The following is a 24640-nucleotide window of genomic DNA, read 5'->3' as shown; positions in this document are numbered from 1 at the left end:
CATTTTTTTATTATGTTTTTTTTTCTTTCTTTCTTTTTTGGGTTAATACTTTGAAAAACCCTAAACTGGTACACCTGTGACAATTTACCTCAAACTATTTTTTTTACCACCAAAAACCCCAAACTTGTATACTTTTTGACAAATTTATCCTAAACTAGTACACTTGTGACAAATTACCCCTCTATTAGTTTTCGTTAAATTTTACTATTAAATTAATTTACATGACAGTTGACTGGTATACTAATTTACGATTTTACGTTCTGTTTGTTACAATTTACAATTTTTGTGCTATTAATCCAATTTAGCATAGTGTATATTTGTCACAAATTTACCAATTTAGGGTTTTTTGCGGTTAAATAAATTAGTTTGGGGTAAATGACAACCAATTTAGGGTTTTTTATGGTCAGTCTGGGTAAATTTGCCACAAGTGTATTGGTTTGGGGTTTTTCATGGTAAAAAAAATAGTTTGAGGTAAATTTGTCACAAGTGTACCAGTTTGGAGTTTTTCGTATTAACCCTTCTTTTTTTCCCTCTCCTTTATTTTTCTTCCTTTTGCTGGTGACTAGCCACTAGCTAGTGCCTGGCCCTAGCGAGGGCAAGCCGAATTTGGCCTGGGTGAGAGCAATCCAAGGGGCGAGGCAAGAAACTAAGTGATTTACGTAATATAAGAAAACGAATGTACATTTAATTTGTTCTGAAATGATTACGGAGTTTTATCAACCTGTGAGACGATAAGAAAGCGAATGCACTTTTGGATTTGCTGGCATTGATCTAATCAAAGTGATGTTGACGATTCGCGTTGATCCACAGGCATAACATGTTATCTACGTTCTTCACGACCATTAGAAAGTAGATTTAAAAACAAGTGTGCCCACTTCGTCCATTGCTCTCATCTTTGACGCATTCTTCTGGGTGATCCATTCAGCGAGCGGTGCGGTCTTTATTTGGAATGCATTATCGACCAATATCGATGATTTCACATGAAAATGTTCGACCAACCTCGAGCCAAACTGAAATATAATATGATGCAAGTCATAATTCCCGATTCTTGTTTGGTTATATTTGAAACTGTTGTCGATGAGTCAATTCACAATTGTATTAAAAAGTGGGGGCTTTAACGTAAGTACAGCGCCGTATGGTGTTTACCAATGTCGAACAAAAGGAAAGTTTTCGACAACCACTGGAAAGAGTCATGAGATCCATCGAACAAACATAATGTGAAACCATGAACAGGAGAACATGTGTGGTTTAAGTGCTGCCAAATCGAACTAAACCACGTAACGTAATTAAGATCATGAGTAGGCGATCAAAAAATGATTATGAGGATGCAGAAAGTGAATATTCAGGAACTGAATCTTCTCAATTTAAGGAAAATAAACTGAATTATCACCTGATAACATGGTAATCATCAAAATAATAGATGGTAATCTATGTAATGTTCTTGAAAGCATAAGTTAAAAGTCAATTGATGAGGATAGCGATTTTTTCTATAATATTCTAGGCCCTGAAAATACACTTTAATACGTTGTGTGTGTGTGTGCATATGTATGTCGATAAGTTAGTAAATACGAATTTTCAACCTAACACCAAATTAAATTATCAATTTGGGTTACTTCGCCCCGGTTTTGGCTTATTGGTTTTCAGCTCTGTTTTAACCGTCCTCGCCCAATGCAATATGTAATCTAGTGATGGTGGCTTGTCCTTATGATTTAGCTAGGGATAGAAAAGAGTTGGAAGCATGTTCGGAAGGCGAAAAATTTGTCACCTCGATGCGGGCTTGCATATTATAAAGTGTTGAGTCTACTGTCAAGAGTAGTATTGAAGATGATCCTAATTTTGATGGAAGAGTCACTTGAGACATTCATAGAGCTCTGCGCAGGAATTGACATGCCCGGTGTTGTGGTAAGTGTGCCACATGAGCTTGTAGCCGGAAAGCATGAAGTGGTAATCTCCCGCACTTCCAAGTTCGAGCTAATGAAAGTCCACTTACCCATCAGAAGAGAAGTGGTCATTGTATATATCATGTTCTAGTTCATTGTTAAGGCTAAAAGGATCAAATGCAACTAAGTCGATTTCTCAAAACCCCACGTCATGTACATTCAGATCTCGTTAAAACGATGACAAATGGTAACAGCAATAGCAATAGTTGCAATGAACAAAATATTGCTCGAGTAAATATAAGATAACAATGCATCTACATTGGCACAACTGAATCGTTGGGTTAAAAGACTTTTTCCATTTTTGCTGAAGTTACAATTCCGTATACCAACCTTTCAAGGTCAAAAGAATTAACCGTCAGAAATCTATACAATCCTCTTAAAGCTCCATGATTAGTAGACCATACTAAATCCGCAAGGTGTAAGCTCATCAATTGTAAGCCAAAGAAAAAAAGGGAAAAAGCAGTAAGGTGAGGCGTGCAAGAAAATAAGGGAAAGAGCAGTAAGGTGAGGCGTGCAAGCAAAAATATGCACCTCGATCACACATGATCCATTTACAGAGAACCTAGACAAGATGTAATCATGTATCTATGAAATCTGCAGACAAAATAGTCCTGAGAAGCTCCTTCAGATTAGCTAAAACATAGCGTGGTCCTAAGCTCTTAAGACCGATGAAATTCAATAGCTGCTCTAGATCCTACAGAACAAGAAGATTATATAAGAAATATGCAGAAGAACAAAGAGAAAAAGGTATAACAACAATTGGATCTCAAATCTTTTAACACGCCACTACAAGTCCATGGCAAATCACATGTATGTGTAATGCAAAATGTGTGGCAAAGCACACTGAAGAACCGAGGCAATATCGATGTAGAGAGCCACCTAGATTGTATAATGAACATAGAAGAAAGTTTGTCAGATTTGGACTTGATTAAAAGTGCACAACATGCTATGATAAATAGTTGTCCAAATGCTGATATAAAATAGCAGTCCATCTTAAAACGAGCATCTACCCACAAAGTCAACATATAATGATGCATCAGCACACTCCATTATTTTTCAAATGCGTAGTGCATGAAATCAAGCTTCAGAGTATCTTCAGTAAGGATGCAAGCCAAAAAGCTTTGCAGCTGCAAGTAAAGGGCAGAACATGCTACATTTACAGTAATTTGAATTCAATCTTCATTTTTATTTTGATATGCTTTTCTTGATTCTTTGTCCCTCAAGAGCATGTGGGCCTTTTTGGAGGGAGATACAAGAAAGAAGGCAGAGAGAGAATATATAGGCTGAGTGAACAACAGGGTTGTCATTTACCCTGAATTACATAGCTACCGTTTTTTACTTTGAGATGTTATGAGCTGCAAAAGGTGTACTGGTGAAATTATTTTTGGGAAAATTTTCACTGAATTTTTATATCATATCTTTCAGGCTTAATTTGTAGCCTGAAGATGTATTTTCTCAATGGTAATGAGGAAATGACGACTCTGTCTCTCATTTTGTTCACTTCTGAGCTGGTTAAGGTCATGTTTTAGATGATTAATGTCATGAACTCGGCCAGTTGAGTTCGGTCATATCTATTTTTGTTTAAGCAAAAGAAGAAAAAGCCAGGGCACATGTCGGGAGGACAAGAGGAAAGAAACACCCGATGTTGAATTTTCTAGTGAATATATTTCAATAGCCAGTAAATGCTTGTAGGTTCCCTCCTTCAATTTTGTTTTTTCTCTTAATTGTAACGTCAAGAGCGACATTCAGAAAATGATTTCAATTTGGTACGAACATTCTTTGTACGACTTACATCAAGGACACCAGTGTCTTCACGCAGACCGCATTTACAACTGAAGAAGATGAATACATCCTCTTGCTCACATTCAAATAATCAGCTTCCTGTCGAAAACAGTGATAGTTCCCTGTTTCAATTGTAGAAAAGTGACGACTGTCAAATTCTCTTTTTCAAAAATTGCTCTGTTTTGTGAACTATCTGGTCTTTGTGCACTTGATCAGAAGTTCCTCTTTCCCTTGATTGGGCACTTATCAGGTTGCCTAACGATGTAGATGACATCGCCTGCATACTTGTACAAGTCCTGATTCCGATGCCATGTCCACAGAGCATGAGTCTCATTCTTCACCTGCACGAGGGTAGAAGACAGTGGCCGTCATGATCTCCCTAAATATTGTTGCTTTCCCAGTGTATAAACTCTTCTAGCACTATACGTGAGGGTGAAATAAGTGAGATGGAATGCGCTAACTCTTACGCATTGTTTAAGGAAAGAGAGACTGGTGAGAGATGACGTGCAAATTTTTAATTCTTTTTGCAAATATTGGAGGGAAATTCAACGTTGTCATCCATTTTACGCCTCCATGCATTGCAAACTTAGGATTAAGGTCATGACCAAATCTTCCTAAGTGATGGTGTGGCATAAACTGTGCCTGATCCATTCAGCAGTTATTAGGCAAACAAGCTCCGGCTGACTTGATCCCAAACACAGGTTTCACCAGGAGAAGCAACCCTTAATCATGCTTTGCAAAATGCACGGACCATCTGCAGATCACCGCAGATGCCCATTGAAGTTGCGCATTTACCCCACAAGCAGCGGCAGGTCATAAAGATCACGCATTGAGCATCTTAGCGTGTGGAGTAATCATGGCAGTCATGAGTTTTTAGTTGAGAGTTTCACATGTTAAAGTTGTGCGGTGCTTTCTTACTCTACTGTTTATATACAGCCAAAACAATGCATGGCCTTCATAAATCTTAACAAAATTATGTAGTGCATTTGGTGTATACATGTTGATACAGTCATGTAAAGTACCTAAGGGATTGTTAGGTACCTCAAAAATGCCATGCCCGAAGCTGCTTTCTCTGTAAGCACTGTATTCCGGTTGCCTGTCCCAACAGAAGTTGCCTTCAGCGGGGCCTGATGTGAAATTAAATGCACAGAAACCACCCATGTACGTATCGGGGGTGGTACTTGGGTCTGGACAGTTTCCAGGTTCATCTGCATGTGTAATTGCCATCTTCTCTCGGTTACCACCATCTCCGACAGTGATGTGAACAGGGCCACAGGGATCCAGAGTGTAGTTGTACACTCTATTTGACCTCTCATAGGCATGAACCTGTTGATTATTTCCGATACAGATTCATGTCAAGTGTTGATCACGTCAAACAAAAGAAGAGGGCCTCCTCGATCACAAAGATAAGGACACATTGCAAAAGACTCATATAAGAATGTCATACGCCCATGTCATAAATGTTTGAGCATGTCATATTGCTGAGATGCAGCTAGTGCTCAGAACCAGATTATGAATCGATCTGCCTCGTATAACCCATAAGATGGATATATAAGACAAAAAGGACTAAGAACATTTGCACCCTCTATTCCAAGTTGGAAAACAGAAACAGTGGACCCATCGCTGGTGCAGCAAATTAAAGATAGATGATAGGGAATGGTGACTTACATGTCCATTAAAGACAACATCGACCCCGTAACTGTACAACAAATCCTCCATTGCAACCCTCATGCACTCTGCCTCCTGTAATGGGCCGTGTAAGTGCTGTACCAAGGAGGGTGCCATGTAGCCACCAACCATGGTGTGACTTCTCTGTTGACCTTAGCTAGGTCTTTCTCTAACCATCTGTACTGATCCGCTGATGCGAAAGCATAAAAGTGTCAGACAGATGCTTCAGAAGATCCTACTATTTGAGGGGAAAACAAAAGGAAGATGCTCACATGATTTATCATAAGATATATAGGCACCGAGCATTAAAAAGTGTATGCCGCCTGCATTGAAGGAATAGTAAAACGTAGACGACGATCCACTTTCTTTAGATGGAAATGCAAATCGAGAACTATAAGCAACAAAAGTCTGATTCTCAGCCTGTTCTTCAATCTCGTGATTCCCTTCTATGACCATGATGGGAACTTTAGACACTAGAGGCTGCATATACCTGAAATGAGGAAAAAAAAATTCATGCTATATTAGACTCCAATGAGTAAGTGAAAGCCAGCATACAAAGAAAATTAAATGCTTCATCAGGAACACAATGCTTGATGCCAAATACACAACTTTCAGAAGTATCCACATGAACTATTAAGAGAACCCCACGCACAACATAGCAATATAGTACTAATGTAGGAGATTCCTTTCACTGCACTCTCAGATGAGTAGATTTGAAACACCATCAAGATCAGTTGGCTCTATTTCCATTTCAGATAAGTGAGAATGAGGCACCCTAAATGCTGATACAACGGTATTTCTACTTTTCATGAGATTCGAAATGAACAGAACTCATCACAGCCAATTAGTTAGTGACTTAGCTGTGCTAGTCAAGACTGAAGAAAAGCGACTCATTAATTTCCATCTAGAAAGAACAAAGCAGTATGTCAACCTTCCCCAGTAATCCCATCGTGGCTGGTAGGTTTCGTGAATAGGAGTTTGTGGAAATGAACAGGAGTAGCAATCGGCCCCAGTTCCATTCGTGAGATACAAGTTAGCATAACACACATCCCCGACCAAAAGAACCAGATCAGGATGATTACTCAGCATGTGGTCGACTGTGGAAGTGGTATTGTACGTAAGACCCAAGTCACCAACCACTGCCACTCTGCTGGGGTAACTACTTGGGCCAGTGACAGGCATAGTCGTAAAATAATAAACTTCGCTCACTGCTATTGAAGGATCTCCACATTGGTAAGAGTATAACGTGCTGGGCTTCAACCCTGAAGATAAACCAAAATCAATAAGTGATGTCAAAGTGGAAAATATCAGCAATCAAAATCCCTTGAAATTCAGAATTGCAAAAATCGGTGACAGTATAGTGCCAAAAACAAGCTGCACATTTCAGAAAATGATGTTAAGATTACTAACTGTGAGACAATCAGGAAATTTCTTGAGAGATTTTCCTCACATTTTCATTTTCAGATGAACTTCCGAGCTCGAGAAAATCAAGAATTTGACAGAAGAAATCGAACTGCAAAATCAAGTGGAGCTTCACATTTGACTAATTGAAAAGGGAGCCTAAAACTTGGGATGACTAGGATAACCAGCGCACAGATGCCAATAATAGATGAGTGAGAAATTTTAATTTGGCACTTTACTTTCTTTATGACCTATTGCCGTAAGAAACAATTAAATAAGCTATGCATAAGGAGGTTCAGAAAATACAGTGCAACGTTACTGCTCTGACAGCAGATAGTTGAACAAAGCTTTTGTTACAGGTTGTGAAAGTACAAAGTTCACACTAGCTCGGCAGTGGGAAATCTCTCTCCTTCACCATAGTTAATCAGATTGATTTTTGTCAGTAGCCTTACCACCAACTTTCAGCAAAAAAAGAGAACAAAAGAAAGGGCAGAGCAAGATAATTCTCACAAATGCTATAAATGCTTCGACTCTAGAGCTTGAAAACATCATTGATGCAAGAAAAATGATGCATACAATACCTTTGAGACGAACATGGTGTATAATGCCAGAAGTGTAGTTCTCTAGGCCTTCGAAGGGATAAAGTTGGTTGTAAATGAGCGAATAACCGGTTGCCCGATGACTCCGTCCAGATCCGGAGCCCCCATAGTAAACAACACTCCCGACACTGTTCGGATCCAACGGGGTGATGTCATCACCTATCTGGTACTCTCCTGCAAACATTTTGAGAAACATCGATCGCAGACACAACCAAGTAAGTAACAATCACAACCATTGTACTGCTCCTTAGCACTGTATCAGAATCTCTACCCAACCATTGAACAAATTACAGTCAGAATCGATTCCATGCTCCACGTTATATGTACAATCTTCGCCTCAAGAACAGAGGAGTAGTCCATTTTATGAGCTTGCAATTTCAAAGTCCAATCAAATCGAAACACACAGCATTGCTCACTAGAATAAATCCAACTCCGACCCACCAACACCGCCTTTATCTAAGAACAGAAAACACTAATCACTCACACTACCCCCACCTAAACATGACTAAATGTCACATAAATATCCGATTTTTCATGGCCAAGTCAAATTTGTCTCATCCAAGTCTAAAAGTCAAGCTCCATTTAATCTCCCTTACACATCAGTTTCCTCCTCACACTGAACACAATCCAATGAACAAAACCCAACAGACAAACGGATGGATGTTATCAGAAGTCGGAGCGAATTTGGCAACAATGGACAAAGCACAGGCAGAGGCGAACGGACCTGTGATCCAAGAAATCCAGACGGAGTCGTGGCTCGAGGAAAGGGAGACGGAGATTTGCTCCGGCTCGAAGTCGGAGACCGTCCTCTGGACCCGGCGGTCGGTGTCCGGCAAATCGACGGCGTTCCCACGGAAGCTCTTGTCGAGGGGCACCGTCACCGGCGGGAACGGCCCCTCGAGAGTCGTCGGGATGCCTCCGGCGAGCAGCGTCCCGGGGGGGCAGAGCAAGAAGAAGCAGAGCAGGGCGAGCGAAGCACCCGACGGCGGTGGCGCCGCCCGCATTGCCGCCATTTCTCGCGCGTCGAGAGAGAGAGAGACGGACGGACGGACGGACGACGGCAACGACGGTGGCAGCATCGAGGAGTTTAATTAAGTATGCGGTTGGATATGGAGGGACAGGCTAGCGGTTTCCCATGTGAAAGCGCATCACGCGTTCGCCGTCGCGGCCATGCGGAAAAAGCAGGGGAGCGGGCGTGGTGGGTACTGCGCCAGAAGCCGCCAAATGCGAAAGGTCGACGAAGAAGCTGTCACCGCCATTGCCGCTAGCTCGTGAGTTTGACTTGCTCGATGCAGAGAGAGAGATAGAGAGAGAGAGAGAGAGAGAGAGAGAGAAATCGGAGTCGAGGAAGACGAGGACGAGGAAGTTGTCTGGTAGTTAGTTTCGGATTCTTTCACGTTGTGATTAACGCAGCTTCGAACGTGTGAACTATTTTTTCTGCACTTTAAAATTAAGATTAAGTCGGTTGATACACATTTATATGATTGGATGCAAATATAAGATTGTTATATGTAACAAGTAGTTTGCTGGTTGGTTAATTTATTATAATTTTTTTCATGAAATGGATAGAATTGATATTAGTTTGGTATGGCAAAATGATTCTATACAATCGGATAAGTAGCTTGTGTCAGAATCGACAGATTCTATGATTTGAATTTTTAGTATTCTCTTATTTATTACTTGTGTTTGTTATTTAGGTAGAACATCATTATCCATTGTTACCATAAAATTCAAAGAAACCTTAGAAATGGAAGAATGGAGAGAAGGCTAGAAAGAAAGAGATCTAGAAATAGAAACAACGAGATGGTTTTCTAGAGTACGAAATTTTGAAATCAAATATGTTATGATTGTCAAATGGTCGATGCTTCAAGCTTTCTAGAAGATAAGAGCAAGACGTGGTTCTAAGTTTAAGATAGCACGAGACGGATCCACTTGCACTTTGACAAAAAAACAAAAAAATTTACTAGTACGCAAGCTAAGGTCCAGGGCAACATGGAATTAAAGACATTTGGACCCACATCTCCTCCCTAGCCTATATACCATTGAAGGCGGGTCCACTCAGACATAGCAGCAGCATGATATTGCCATCATTGGTCACGACTCGCCCACATTCGCATCGACTTTTAAATGTATCATTTTAATTTAAGGTTGTGCGAGACTTATCTATCAATACAATAAATCGGGTATGGACAGCATAAGTCCATAAATACAATTCAAAATTCGTTTGATTTGGATTGAAAATAGAAAACTTGGCGATTTAAGTAATATAGGGAATGATTGGAAAGCGAATGTACTTTTGGATTTGATCGTATTGGTTTGGGTTAGCCAACTTCTTTGACGCCGTCTTCCGGGTGATGCGTTCCGACGGATTCCACGACTCGATTTGGAACGCATTTCTCGGCCGACGTGGATGAGTTCCACACGGAAATGTTCGATCCACCTCAAGCCGGGTCGACAAATAATGCGATGCAAATCGAATTTGATCATTCTTGTTTCGTTCCGTTCAAAGGTGGTCACGATGAGTTGATACGTAATTAACAAGAATTATTAAATTCTATTTTTTTTTTTTAAAAAAACATCATACAAAATCATGAAGAGGAAAATAAGCATTGTACAAGCCCTTGACAAATCAAACCAAACCACCCAAATGAGGAATATTGTCCAAAAAATTCTAAACTTTTTACCAATGCAGTTCTAAACCTTTTAATTTCGTTAAATCCTTAACATTTTTATGTTTTGTTAAATGAATCCATCTCGGCCAATTTTTCAAAAGAATTGCTAACATGGATGTTGGCTATCTTGTATGGTATGACCGGCACTAAAGTAGATATTTTTTAATAATATTTTAATATTTATTATTTTTAGAGGTTCATTTTGGTTTGGTTTGGCGAAATCACAATCACCATAAGCAAAAAAAAAAGAAGAATAAATTAATAAGAAAAAAATTAAAATATTAATAAAAATTATTAACATCACTACCGATCATGCCACGTATAATGACGAGCATCCACATAGTAATTTCTCATTAAAATTGGCTGGATGAAATTGATTGGCAAAACATAAAAAATGTTTAAAACTCAATTAACAAAATTAGACGGTTCATGACTGAATTTGTAAAATGCAATAGGCTTATGATTTGTTGGGTAATCCCCCCGACACCCAAAAACACATACAAATAATAATTAAGATAATGAGTTAGGGGGTCGAAAATCATTATGATGATGGGTTAGTTTTGCGGTTGGATAGGGAGGGAGAAAGAGTGGCTTTTATCACGTGAGAAAGCCCGTCACGAGATTATTGTCGTCGTGCAGAAAAAAGATAAAGAAGAGGGGCGTAGTTGGTGCTTGGCCAGAAAACGCCAAATGCAAAAAGGTTGAAGAAGCCAGCATTACCATTTTTGTCGATGGTTGCTACTTTTTGGACTTTACATTCTGACTTTGATTAGGAGAGAGAGAGAAAGAGAGAAATCGGAAGTTGTCTGGTTGCTACTTTTGGACTTCACATTCTGACTTAGATTAGGGAGAGAGAGAGAGAGGAATCGGAAACGAGGAGGGCAAGGAAGTTGTCTGGTTGCTACTCTTTGGACTTTTTTACATTCTGACTTCGATTAATTTCGCTTCAAGGTGCGAAATATTTTATAGGGTTATTTCCAACATCACGTTTTCGAAAAATATTTTTTAAGAAATCATTTTTTTAAAAAATGACTATTTTTTCAGTGTTGGACTAGAACCTGAACTTTAAATAAAAAATATTTTTCACAATTCGTTAGTTAATTTAATTGTTTGAGAAAAATATAAAAAATTTAAATTTAATATTTTTAATTGACCAAAAACTTAGTTTTATTTTTATATTTTTAAATAAATTTTTAATTATTTGTATTTTAAAAATCGAAATTTTATTATTTATTATTTTTTCTTTTTCTTTTTTCCTTTTTCTTTTCCTCCTTTTCTTCCTCCTCCTTCCTTTGCCGCCGCATGCTTGACGATGGCCGGGCCCGACCGAGGCCGACCAGAAGTGGTTGCTAGATCCAAATGAGCTCGAGGCTTGGCCGATCCGGGCGAGCCGCGAGCTTGCTAGATTTGGCGGCAAAGCTTGGGCTCGCCGGGCTTGCTTGGATTAAGAGCCCAAGTTCCACTACCAAATCCGGCGAGCTCGCAGCCCGGAGAGCCCGATGAACCTCTCGGCGAGCTCGAGGCAAGCTTAGCTTTGCTAGATCAAAGAGGCGGAGCCTCACTAGCTTGGGGCAAGGCTTGAGTTGGCTTGTGGCTGTCGGCGGCCGCCATCCTGGGCGGCGACCTGCCAATGCCAAGAAGAAGATGAAAATGAAAGAAAATAAAATAAAAGAAAATTAAAAACTTGGTTTTTAAAAAAAAAGAAAAAAAAATAAAGCATAAAAATAAAAACGAAAATGTATTTGGTGAAAAGAAGTAAGGTGGAAGAAGTTATGGAAAATGTTTTCACTTTCAAAAATGGAAGACATTTTCCTCACTTTTAAATGTTATTTTTTCTAATAAAGGAAAACATTTTTCTTGACTAGTTCATTTTCCGTGAAACGAACGGAGCCTAAGTTTACTTGCTTTTTGCTAAGAAAATAGAATTTCCCTCAATTATTCAATTACAATTAAACTGATGACCCTAAATTAATTTACTTTCCTTTTTTATTTAGTATATCTATCCCTATGTAGGATCTGGTTGTCAAAAAGACAAGATTCTCATGTATGTTATAGGCACTATTATTTTTTTTTTTTTTATTATTATTATTATTATTATTATTATTATTATTATTATTATTATTATTGTTAGATTTTACTTCCACAAAAGTTAATTTTATCGAAAACAGAAATTTTCAAGAAACCTAAAACTTTTCTACGTTGTGGAGTGGATTTGTGGATAAATTGTCAAGTAGAATTTAGAAAAGATTTGACGTAAACAATTTCTTAACGCAATCATTTGTTTATAAATTTTCACTTTTGTTGTACATACCACAGTCAAATCCCTTTTTATCAATCTTCTCTCATATTCATATACATATAGTGGGATGATCAATTGAAGGAGAAAAAGAAAACCCTTCTTAAAAGATTTTCCAATTTAAAATCACAATTACATTCTTCAACGTGAAACTTTAAAAATGAAATTTAATTAAATCATAACATTGCATAAAATAAAATAATTTTTGAAATGCCAGTGAAATCTCATTATTTTGAATTAACAAAAATTAATATTATTTATAAAGTGTTTATGAAAAGATATTAATTGTACATGATGTTTTTAATGTATTCCTAAATATTTCTATAACATCTTACATCTGTGCATAAATATCTCACCAACAGTAAGGAAAGGGATACATTTTTAAATAAAGTTAGTAAAGAGACATGATATATATTTTAGACTATTGAAACTAAAAAAAAAAAATTGACCAAGAAAGTAAGCTTTTGAAATAAGAGAGACAAAGTTGACAAAAAAAAAAAGTTAAGAGAGATAAAGAATAGATAAATTAATATAAGAGCAATTATGAAAAAAAAAAAAAGACTTAATTTTTTTATTGTATCAAAGAATTTGTCTTTTTTTCCTCATCATTAGCAACATACTTTTGCATAAGACATGTAAAACGTAATAGGAATATTTAAGAATACACTAAAAAGATAGAAGAAAGAAGGAGTTAGACAATCACTTTGCAATTGAATTAGGTTCACGCTATTTCCAACTCCTTATTGGCTCTCCACACTCCATTTTATATTGAATTGATTATACTACCCCTTACGAACTTCACTCTAAATTTAACATTGTTTCTTTCCTTTTTTTTTTTCATTTGTTTCAATTTTACTAAGACAAACTACCCATACCCCTCTCAAATAATATTTATTAATATTAAATGTGGGGTCTACTATTGATTTAAGAGCAAAGCTTGCTTTTATTTTTTATTTTTTGGTTTTTTCATTTTCTTTCTCAATTTGGAATAAAATTGGTACCCTTCTTTTTCAAAATATTTATTTGATGGATAGCTATCTATTTATTATTTTCTGGCAAAAATAACTATTTTGTTAATATTTTTTATATTTCTTTTTCTATATTAGGAAAGAATTATTCAAAAAGTAATTTAAATACAAGTAAGAGGATAATATTTTGAGTAAATTGTGTATAATGCAAACATAAACCACAATATTCAATTTTGAGTACCAAAATTTGAAGTCGAAAAATTCACTATCATGATGATAATCTATGGAAATAGAGTAAACAATTTGCAGATAAAATTAACATTTCTTTACTCCAATACATTATTAGTACTTTTTGGTTATAATAGTGGAGAATAAGTTTTGAAGAAGACAAACATGAAGGAAAAAGTTGAAATATAATAGGTGTGGATGAATCGGTGAGGGTGAAAAAAAAAGTTGTGTGAAAGTGATGTGGGTAAGTTTTTTATTTAATAAAATTGAAAAAAAGAAGAGAAATATTAATATTAAATTAAGAGCGAGAATAGTAATGGATAATATAGTTATTTCAATGTGATAGAAGATATTAGGAGCCAATAATAAGGGGGTGAAAAAAGGTAAAAAATAATCTTACATCAAAAGTGGGACCACAAAGGTTAATGTAGTCAATCCAATGTAATAATAAGGTGTCGGGAGCCAATAAGGGATGGAAATAAGGTGAGCCTTGAATTGTTAAGGGCAATGTTGTATTTTTATGCAAATAAGGTGGGATTTAGTCATTAAATGGCAAGAGAAAAGAAAGTCCAAAAAGTTTTAAACATATTTTAGTCATTAAATGGCAAGGGATTTTTAAACATATTGTATTTGTCATTTAAATAAACATTTTAATTGTGTACATTTAGTCCTAAAACTTTTGACTTGATGTCAAATTAGTTTTAAACATTTTAATTATACTAATTTTGTTTGAAACTTTTGAATTAGTGCCAATTTAGTCTTAAACCTTATGATTTTGTGTCAATTTAGTCATTCCAATTAATTTTAGTTGAATTTTGCTAATGTAGATACTAGCTAACTTATGTAACACCGCTGGCGTCGACATGTATCATTTTAATAATTTTTTAATTTTTTTAATTTTTTTTTTTTTATTATGTTCTTTTTCTTTCTTTCTTTTTTCTCTTCTCCTTTCTTTTTCTTCCTTTTGCTGGTGACTAGCCACTAGCTAGTGCCTGGCCCTGGCGAGGGCAAGCCGAATTGGGCCTGGGTGAGAGCAATCCGAGGGGAGAGGCAAGAAACTAAGTGATTTACGTAATATAAGAAAACGAATGTACATTGAATTTATTCTGAAATGATTACGGAGTTTTATCAACCTGTGAGACGATAAGAAAGCGAATGCACTTTTGGATTTGCTGGCATTGATCTAATCAAAGTGATGTTGACGATTCGCGTTGACCCACAGGCATAATATGTTATCTACGTTCTTCACGACCATTAGAAAGTAGATTTAAAAACAAGTGTGCCCACTTCGTCCATTGCTCTCTTCTTTGACGCTTGCTTTTGGGTGATCCATTCAGCGGACGGTCCGGTCTTTATTTGGAATGCATTCTCGACCAATACCGATGATTTTCACATGAAATGTTCGACCAACCTCAAGCCAAACCGAGATATAAAACGATGCAAATCATAATTCATGATTCTTGTTTGGTTATATTCGAAACTGTTGTCGATGAGTCAATTCACAATTGCATTAAAAAGGGGAAAGTATAGCGCCGTATGGTGTTTACCAATGTCGACCAAAAGGAAAGTTTTCGACAACCACTGGAAAGAGTCATGAGATCCATCGAACAAACATCATGTGAAACCATGAAGAGGAAAACGTGCGTGGTGTAAGTGCTGACAAATCGAACTAAACCACGTAACGTAATTAAGATCATGAGTAGGCGATCGAAAAATGATTATGAGGATGTAGAGAGTGAATATTCAGGAACTGAATCTTGTCAATTTAAGGACAGTAAACTGAATTATCACCTGATAACATGGTAATCATCAAAATAATGGGGTAATCTATGTAATGTTCTTGAAAGCATAAGTTAAAAGTCAATTGATGATGATCGCGATTTTTTCTATAATATTCTAGGCCCCCGAAAGTACACTTTCATACGTGAGTGTGTGTGTATATGTATGTCGATAAGTTAGTAAATACGAATTTTAAACCTAACACCAAATTAAATTATCAATCTGGGTTACTTTGCCCTGGTTTTGGCTTATTGGTTTTCAGCTCTGTTTTAATTGTCCTCGCCCAATGTAATATGTAATTTAGTGATGGTGGCTTGTCCTTATGATTTAGCTAGGGATAGAAAAGAGTTGGAAGCATGTTCGGAAGGCGAAAAATTTGTCACCTCGAGACGGGCTTGTATATGCAGTGTTGAGTCTACTGTCAAGACTAGGATTGAAGATGATCCTAATTTTGATGGAAGAGTCACTTGAGACATTCATAGAGCTCTGCGCAGGAATTGGCATGCCTGGTTTTGTGGTAAGTGCGCCACATGAGCTTGTAGCCGGAAAGCATGAAGTGGTATCTCCTGCACTTCCAAGTTCGAGCTAGTAAAAGTCCACTTACCCATCAGAAGAGAAGTGGTCATTGTATATATCATGTTCTAGTTCATTGTTAAGTCGATTTCTCACAACCCCAAGTCATGTACATTCAGATCTCGTTTTTAACGATGACAAATGGTAACAGCAATAGCAATAGTTGCAATGAACAAAATATTGCTCGAGTAAATATAAGATAACAATGCATCTACATTGGCACAAGTGAATCGTTGGGCTAAAAGACTTTTTCCATTTTTTGCTGAAGTTACAATTCCGTATACCAACCTTTCAAGGTCAAAAGAATTAACTGTCAGAAATCTATACAATCCTCTAAAAGCTCCAAGATTAGTAGACCATACTAAATCCGCAAGGTGTAGCTCATCAATTGTAAGAAAAAGAAAAAAAGGGAAAAAGCAGTAAGGTGAGGCGTGCAAGCAAAAATATGCACCTCGATCACACATGATCCATTTACAGAGAACCTAGACAAGATGTAATCATGTATCTATGAAATCTGCAGACAAAATAGTCCTGAGAAGCTCCTTCAGATTAGCTAATACATAGCGTGGTCCTAAGCTCTTAAGACCGATGAAATTCAATAGCTGCTCTAGATCCTACAGCACAAGAAGATTATATAAGAAATATGCAGGAGAACAAAGAGAAAAAAGGTATAACAACAATTGGATCTCAAATCTTTTAGCACGCCACTACAAGTCCATGACAAATCACATGTATGTGTAATGCAAAATGTGTGCCAAAGCACACTGAAGAACCAAGGCAATATCGATGTAGAGAGCCACCTAGATTGTATAATGAACATAGAAGAAAGTTTGTCAGATTTGGACTTGATTAAAAGTGCACAACATGCTATGATAAATAGTTGTCCAAATGCTGATATGAAATAGCAGTCCATCTTAAAACAAGCATCTACCCACAAAGTCAACATATAATGATGCAGTAGCACACTCCATTATTTTTAAAGGCGTAGTGCATGAAATCAAGCTTCAGAGTATCTTCAGTAAGGATGCAAGCCAAAAAGCTTTGCAGCTGCAAGTAAATGGCAGAAAACCCCATATGGTAAATATGCTACATTTACAGTAATTTTTCTGATAAGCAGTCCAGTGGTAGAGCAAATTAAGTATACCTTGTTCAAGAGGAATACAGCATAAGCTGCTCTTGTCGTATCCTGACCTTCTAAAAATAGTGGAAACTCTATGGGTTTCATGTTTGAAGGTAGGGTAGTACTTGATGAAGAATCAATTGGCATTGTTTCTACAGAAGGGGCATGATCAATTATATAGGAATGTGATCCACCTAAACGCAAAGGGTAACGCAAAGGAAGTTTTAAGTAGGAAGCTATGAGAGAAACGGCCTGCAATTAGAAAAAAGGCAACAGTTAAATCAAAGTCAAATAACATTTAAAGCAAACAAAAGTTCTCCAGCATAAGCTGCATTCTGCTTTCAACAAAAAACACTGAATCACAAAGGAAAAGTGTGACTGAAGTTCCTTTTTAAAGATATTTCTCATATCAAACTCTCCCGATCCCCAACTCTCTCTTTCACCACCCACTCACATGTGGCACACGCGCATACAGAAGTGCCAATATAAGGTTGATCCAGAAGAAAGAACTTACATGCCCCACATATGCCAAAGCAGTCGCAGACCTCTGGACCTCTTTTTTATCCATAAAGAAACTCATCTTTGTAAATGGAAGCATGGTCAATTGCAGGCCGAGAATCGTCAAGGATTCAAGATTTACAGGCTTAGAACCAGCAGAGCTACCTGAAACTATATACAACTAAAGGTCAGAAACTACTGACGCAAGCCTAGAAATGAAGAAACAGGACAAGTTATCAAAGGTTAGGCTCATGAACATCATGGAACATTTGAGTCCTACATCTGCTAAGATGTGGATACAAAACACAGTCAAAGAAAGATTAAATCTAAACTAAAGTTGGAAACAGATGGAACAGATATGTGATCGTGATTGTGCTAAAACAGACCTAGTTCACATTGACTCACTAAAAGACCATGATCTTGACCAATGATGATCTTGGATTTGTTCGATAGAGTCCACAAATCATATTGCAAGTCATATCTTAAATTAAATCCAGAGAAAAGAAAGTTGTTTTTAGTGGGTTTCCTAGTCCTATTAGCCTAATGGTCACACCAGTTACTTTTCTCTTGGAAAGTAAAGTCCAACCCAAAAGCTTAAGTTAATAGGTGGAAGGAGAAACACATGAATATAAAAAGCATTTAGACCCTACGTCAAGCAATATGGGATAATACATCAGCACCCTCTCTCATGTGCAAGCCAGATTACAAGCAGCACATGAAATTTTAAAAACACATTCCCGTGGAATTTTGATCATGCAAACTCATGAAAAAGGGATAACACTGGCTCCGATACGATGTTAGAAAGTCTAACCCAAAAGCTTAAACTAATAGGTGGAGAGAGACTACATGAATATAAAGAGCATTTAGGACCCTAAGGCAAGCAATGTGGGATAATACTTCAACAGAAAGCTTCGTGTGAAGTACCTTATTGTGCCTTAAGTGCCAGCAGAACTCTCTAAAGAAGAATGGAACCCTTTAGTAGAGAGTATTGCCAGAATCTTTAACTGGACACAATAGCTCGTACACAGGCAGACTACAACTCATGAATTCAGTTCTGTAAAATTTGGCTAATTACTGAAGTAATATCTTTATCCTACCAGGGTAGGTGTTTTGATTGCTTGAACAGATACATAAAGCCTTTTTTTTCTGTCAAGGTAGATGCTCATGGTAGCAGAATCACATGTGGACAGAAATTGTCCTCGGAAAGAAAAAAATGGGAAGCTGAAGAATAAAAGAGTGGATAAAGCCAGATTGCAGGATACATATGTAAGTCTATTTGCTCAAGTAGGTGATTGATGCTTGGAGGAATTGAAACTTGGGCAGATTAAAAGATTTTTTCACAATCACAGTATAACCTATATAAGAAACAACACAAACCATTTTATGGCTTGATAATAGGCATATTGGTGAGCAATTTTCCAGAGCTATCATCACAAAGTGGTTTCTGACTGGATATGCACCATTTCAAAGTTTCTGCTGTAATCAGATATTCAGATTAGTTTTAGCCTGCCCCAGAAAGATCTGAAGACCTGCTCCAGAATCAATCAAGGGTCTGCATCAACATGCACATGTCTCTGATTCAGCTATTCAGATTCCAGCTGCAAATGGCCAATTTTCTGTTTCAAACATGTGCAATCTGAAGTGAACTAAAACACAAGGGTTATATGGCATAAGGTTATTAGGTTTTTCGATTGCTTCATAACCTCTTTTAAGTATTGTGATAGACTTGTTACTAATAGCTTCCAGGTAAAACAGGGAAGAATATCTTCACTCCAGTTTATAATGCTTTTATCTGGGGTCAAGAGACCATCTCTTTCTTAAATACCATTACAGCCAGAATATCTGGACCAGGGTACTAAACTTGATAAAGAGTAAAGATCTGCAATGAGCTTGGACCAAAGAACAGTGATGGATAATAGTCACTTGAAGGGAAAGGCAATTAAGGTTCTTACATGAAAATTGGCAAGAGCCACTCAGGGATTAATATTTTAAGTTAAATCCGTAATTCTAGAGGTTAGAAGTAAAATACCAACCGTGAAGAACTTATTCTGTAATGTTGTCAAAGAAAACCAAAGCTCTGTAGGTAGCAATTGGAAAACATGGTATCACTTTTTTGTTCCTTTATGCAAACCAGTCAACTTGTTTACCTGTAAAACTAAATGGCCTGTGGCAGGAGTGATTATGCAGCAAGCTTTCGTTCCAATAGTATCACTTAATTATCCCCTACAAAGAAGTGTAAAAACGGTACCATCTACCCAACAAACCTTGACAGGATATAGCTATAAAAAGGTTGAGCCAGTTTAGTTTAAAGATAAAGATCCAGCTCGGTAAGGCCAGAATAGCACATCATGTGAAAATAGAAAAGGCCACTACAACAGTGGAACTCTTAAGGCCAGAAAAGCTTATCCATTGCACAATCTTACCTGGATAATAAATGCTCATCCAGGTGAGCATGGAGAAATAAAATAAAATAATGAAAACAAAGCAACTTTGATTGTATGTATCTGAAAATTTCTGTAAATACATTGTATAAGAACTCAGAAGAGAACATCCTTATGAGAGTTACCCTTGAAACAGTAAGAACTTGTGTAATAAACTTGGCAGCTCTAATTCCAAACTTATCCTTTACCCAAGAAAAAAGAAAGGATCGTGTCTTTATGCATGTCTTCTTAATCAATCAGCAGTCAAAATTGTTAACCTGAAAATTTGTAGTCCCTTACCATCCTAAGGCTACAATTTTGGCTTTGACTAGAAACCTTTTCACTCTTGAGATTGACAAACTCATGATTCAATCACACAATTGACAACTAATGCCAAATGCACAGTTTTCTTTAATCAAATACGTCCAAATTATTAAAAGGAATCTCGTAACTGTCCTGTCTATTACCTGATTTAGTAGTACTTGGAAACGATTCAAGTTCTTGCTCTTGTGATTGTCCAGCAAAATTTTTAACAGGATAGAACACTGAAACTTGTGATACCATGTACTGCTGCCTCATTCTTAGCATCTTTTGCAAATTTTTGAGCTTGCCATAACCCCTTTGCCCAAGTATCCTATTTGATTCCTGCAGCAACAGTGCCGACCACATTGGCGGGATGAAAGAAATATACCCACAGTATGCAATTAAATAAACAGGAGAGAAAACCAAGAGAGAAAAACAAGAAGAAACTAAAATATTATGTACGTTGCCTAAACTAAGATGAAGGACGCCTGGTGCCAGCTAATGAACGTGAAACAGCAATCCTACAATGACTGATTCATCAATTACAATCTAACAGCAGCCGTTTTTCTCATTTAGTCAAAGAACACATTGGCTTTGTAATGGTCAAGAAATTTCCAGCATAAAAATTCTTTTATGATGCACCTCCTCATTTAATAAATATTGATAAGTCAAACTTACTATAATAGAAATGCTGAATCTAGATAAAGCCTGTCTAACGGATGGAAGAAGAGAATGAATCTTCACTTTTATCAAAATATATCTGGAAAGCAGCAAAGCATGAGCCCGAAATAGACAGGATAGTACAGATAAAACAGAAGCCAGACTATGCAGCGCTATTTGACCACATTGGATACATAAGTTCAAACCAAAGATGTTTCAAAAGAAAAGAAGAATCATAGGAGATAAGAGAGATATTTGAAAAGGCCATATTGTATGGTCCTCAGATGTATGCAGGCAGGCCGCAGATTGATCTTAGATGCGACAAAGAAAATCAATACAGAAATTCCAGAAACCATCCCCTAATATGATAAATATCCAAAAAGGCATGAAAGACACACCAAAGTCAGCTAGACCATGAAAACGCAGTGTGGGAACCTCTAGACTCAAGATGATGGAAAATATAAAAGCCCTTTACATAATCTTTCATGAGGACACACCAGCATTTCAAAATATTCCAGCAGAGGCTTTGAAGAATGGTAAAATTCACTTCCTTCATATTTTGAAGTACAGCATCAGGACAACTAAAAAAGCCTTTTATAAAGACTAAAGAAAGCCTATAATCTTTTTAACCTACAAATTCTGAACAAAATACTTAAGCACAAGAGAATATAGTAAAATAGCAGTAGAAAGTGGCACCTGCAGTCGTTTCCGGGCAACCGAGAGAGCTGTGCCTGAAACTAACAATGACCTAACTTCAGCCGCAAGATCTTCCTCTTTCCTCTTAGCGTCTTCTACAACAACCTTCGTACGCAATTGCAGGTTCTGCATCACAAGCTTTCTACCTTCCATTTTTTCCCGCATTTCTTCGAGCTCATTCAATCTTCCCAAAGACTCATTTTTAACCTGCCAAATATGTTTCCAACCGCTAGCACGCGGGCTATTCAATCAAAGCTCGATGCAAAAATCAACACACGCGGCAATTTCCAAACAACAGGCATGAACACAAACAAAGCAAGTCGAGATAAGTAGTTAGGTCTCCAGAAGCAGCCTATACAATCAAATTAGAAGTTTCATGCCATGTAAATTTCTCCACAAAGGAACACCGATCCTTTCTTTCCAAGGACCCGAGTAATAAAGCTCTCTCGATAATCGCATCCCCGCTAATGCAACACAAAGAATCCAATTTTCCGCTAGCTAAGCCGAGACTATCGAACTTCAATCGATGCGAAGAGCAAAACTGAGCTAAATTCGCCACAAACACGGGTCGTATCGTCAAGAAAAGCAAAACCCATCACTCAAAACTCGATGGCGAACCCAAAAAAAGACAGGAGACCATTCACAATCTTGACATCGCCCATCAAGACCATACCTGAACAAGCGACTCGAGCTTCCGATGGAGGACCTGCTTCTTCTCCTTAGCTCCTTCGAGGGCGCAGGAGAGGCTGACGAGCCGGGCGAGCTCCGGCTCGAAATCTTCCCACTCGATCAACTTCGGCCGGGGGGGCGGATCGGTCTCCCTGGGCTCTCGGGCGGAGGAGGAGGCGGCGGCGGCGGCGGCATTCGGTTTCGCTTCCATCGGCGGCTAGAGATCGAGATTGGATGAGGGGTTTCGAGAACACTTCATGGGTCGACCTCATCGTCCTCCGGCGCCGGCGAATTAGGGCTCGGTTGTCAGGACGGCCGGCGGCCCATTTTCTGGCCGATTTTCTCGAGAAAAGTTTCTTGTTCTCTTTCTCGGGAAAAGAAAGTTGAGTGGGAATCAGGGAAAGAGAGAGAGGGACAGGGCTTGCCGTCGGTTGGGGGCAAAAGGCTAGAGGAAGAATGACGGGTGGGAAGTTTCAACGGTTTACTTTTTCACAAATTCAAGTATTTATATGATTTTGGTGCACTAAAATAATAAGTATATTGAAAATCGTAGAATTTTTTATTTTTTATTTAATGGACGTCCCTTGGGAACTCGTTCACAAGATAAGCAAATGGCACAATTGGTTTTTGAAATTTGACTCGATATATAATGTGATGCTTGAATTTTTAATTTATTCAATACAGTATCCCAATTATAATTTGATATGAAATTTGGTTCATGAATTTTCGATTTATTTAATATGATTTCTAAACTTTTTGTTAATGTTCAACTTAATTTTTAACCTATATAAAAATATTCAATATTATCATTCCATTAATTATATAAGATTATTTAATGTTGTCCTCAAACTTAAATGATTTATTTTAAATCCATTTTCAATAAATGGACCTGAAGGCTTTGATGGCTCTATCTTAATTTTTAACCTATATAAAAATATTCAATATTATAATTCCATTAATTACATATATATCAATTGTAGAGGTAAAATTAAGTGTCACTTGACGAATACATAAGAGAACATTCCCTTAATTCCAACTTTTGACAATATAATAAAGGAAAATTTCAAATAAGGACCCGTGAATGTATTTTCTCAAATAAAGATTCAAAGTGACTTTGTGTCAAATAATGACTCGGAGTGGATCCATTGTTTCAAATAAAGACCCAAAGTGAATTTTGTGTCAAATAAGGACCAAAAGTGATCAAGTTAATCTCTATTGAAGACCTTAGTTCTAGCGATTAAAATATGAGCAATTTTGTCGAAATTTGTGATTGGAAAAAAAAAAAGGGAAAATTTTAAATTAATTAAGTTTAGGTTATTCATTTAGATGTTTACGTTTTCTTCTTTTTTTCTCCCCATTGCTCCTCGACCAAATCATTGCCTAGTCATCGCCGCAATTCAATTCTCATCGCTCCTCACCTTGCTTGATCGGCAGAGAATTTGGGCCTTCGACTTTGCGGAGAATGGGTACAAGAAATGGGGAGAACTTTGGTCTTTGACTTTGCAGAGGATAAGTACAAGAAATGGAAAGACCATAAAAACCTAGGGTTTTTTTTTTTTTTTTTTAGGATTTGTTAATTTTCTTTTTTTTTGGGACAAAATTGCCCAAACTCCGATCGTCGAAAATGTCACATGCTTTATAGCCGACGAATATTTGGCTTACCAGCAAACTCAGGTTCTTATTTGGAATTGATTCAACTACTTTGGATCCTTATTTGAGACAATTGGTCAACTTTAGATCTTTATTTGACACAAAGTTCATTTCGGATCATTCTTTGAGAAATTTGGTCAACTTCGGGTTCTTATTTGGAATTTTCCCTATAATAAATGTTTATCACACTCTCTCATAAGCATTTACGGAATTGATGTTATTACAAGAAGATTCTAGAATGATACTGTCATGTGTTTACGTTGATCATGATGAATAGAAGCTTGTATGCTAAATGCCCCCCACCCTGTCAAAAGATTTGATAAAATGGCTCATCTACGATCATATTACTCCTTTGTACTTTTTTTAGGAAAAATAATATCATATAAACATTTCAATGATTATGATATGAGCTCATGAAAGTTTTGGTATACATATAATTGACATGTTGCGTTTCAATTGAAGATCAACGAAAATATATAAAATAAGTTGAAATTGAATTATTTTTATTATGATGAGAAGTGATATTAACATGTATCTTTCATTATAAGGTTAGAAAAAAATTGCCAAAGATGAAAATCTTATTGAAGGGATTGAATTCCTTTCATTTACTTCTTAATCAGGCCTCGTCTGGTTATCATAAATTAATTTTCATGCACGCCCTACCTGTGTGTGATTAATTTCATTCATTCTTGACGTTATAATGAATTAATAATGAAAG

The 24640-nt window shown here is 37.1% G+C and overlaps 2 protein-coding genes across 4 annotated transcripts; both read right to left on the bottom strand.

The window, feature by feature from the left end:
• Window positions 1–3853: 3853 nt before the first annotated feature.
• LOC104414324 (purple acid phosphatase 15) lies at window positions 3854–8730 on the bottom strand. Its single transcript, XM_010025391.3, is given in 8 exon segments — window positions 3854–4063; window positions 4764–5048; window positions 5391–5467; window positions 5470–5580; window positions 5663–5880; window positions 6322–6652; window positions 7373–7564; window positions 8115–8730. Coding segments are annotated over 8 exon segments (1698 nt in total). The 5' UTR covers window positions 8470–8730; the 3' UTR covers window positions 3854–3934.
• A 7551-nt stretch (window positions 8731–16281) lies between these two features.
• Window positions 16282–22736, bottom strand: LOC104414323 (UV radiation resistance-associated gene protein). Of its 3 annotated transcripts, none has more exons than XM_010025386.3 (6): window positions 22277–22736; window positions 21604–21810; window positions 20412–20589; window positions 17541–17695; window positions 17051–17278; window positions 16282–16520 (listed from the first exon to the last, which is right to left on the bottom strand). In XM_010025386.3, the coding sequence occupies exons 1-6, from the start codon at window positions 22481–22483 to the stop codon at window positions 16404–16406; spliced, it is 1092 nt and encodes a 363-aa protein (XP_010023688.2). In that variant the 5' UTR covers window positions 22484–22736; the 3' UTR covers window positions 16282–16403. The 3 variants fall into 3 exon arrangements, with proteins under 3 accessions (XP_010023688.2, XP_010023689.2, XP_039156664.1); XM_010025387.3 differs by having other exon boundaries at window positions 17541–17689; XM_039300730.1 differs by having other exon boundaries at window positions 21604–21832; window positions 22277–22415.
• Window positions 22737–24640: the final 1904 nt, after the last annotated feature.

Source organism: Eucalyptus grandis, chromosome 8 (assembly GCF_016545825.1).
Source record: "Eucalyptus grandis isolate ANBG69807.140 chromosome 8, ASM1654582v1, whole genome shotgun sequence".
Classification (NCBI taxonomy): Eukaryota; Viridiplantae; Streptophyta; class Magnoliopsida; order Myrtales; family Myrtaceae; genus Eucalyptus; species Eucalyptus grandis.
This window is presented reverse-complemented; position numbering and strand designations above follow the sequence as displayed.

What these genes read in the sequence shown, in the direction of transcription:
- LOC104414323 (XM_010025386.3), bottom strand. Translation starts at nt 22,483, where the DNA reads ATGGAAGCGAAACCGAATGCCGCCGCCGCCGCCGCCTCCTCCTCCGCC. An exon ending in AGCTCGAGTCGCTTGTTCAG is followed by an intron (nt 21,811 to 22,276) that starts GTATGGTCTTGA and finishes CATATTTGGCAG; the next exon opens with GTTAAAAATGAGTCTTTGGG. An exon ending in TCCAAGTACTACTAAATCAG is followed by an intron (nt 17,696 to 20,411) that starts GTAATAGACAGG and finishes AGTTGTATATAG; the next exon opens with TTTCAGGTAGCTCTGCTGGT.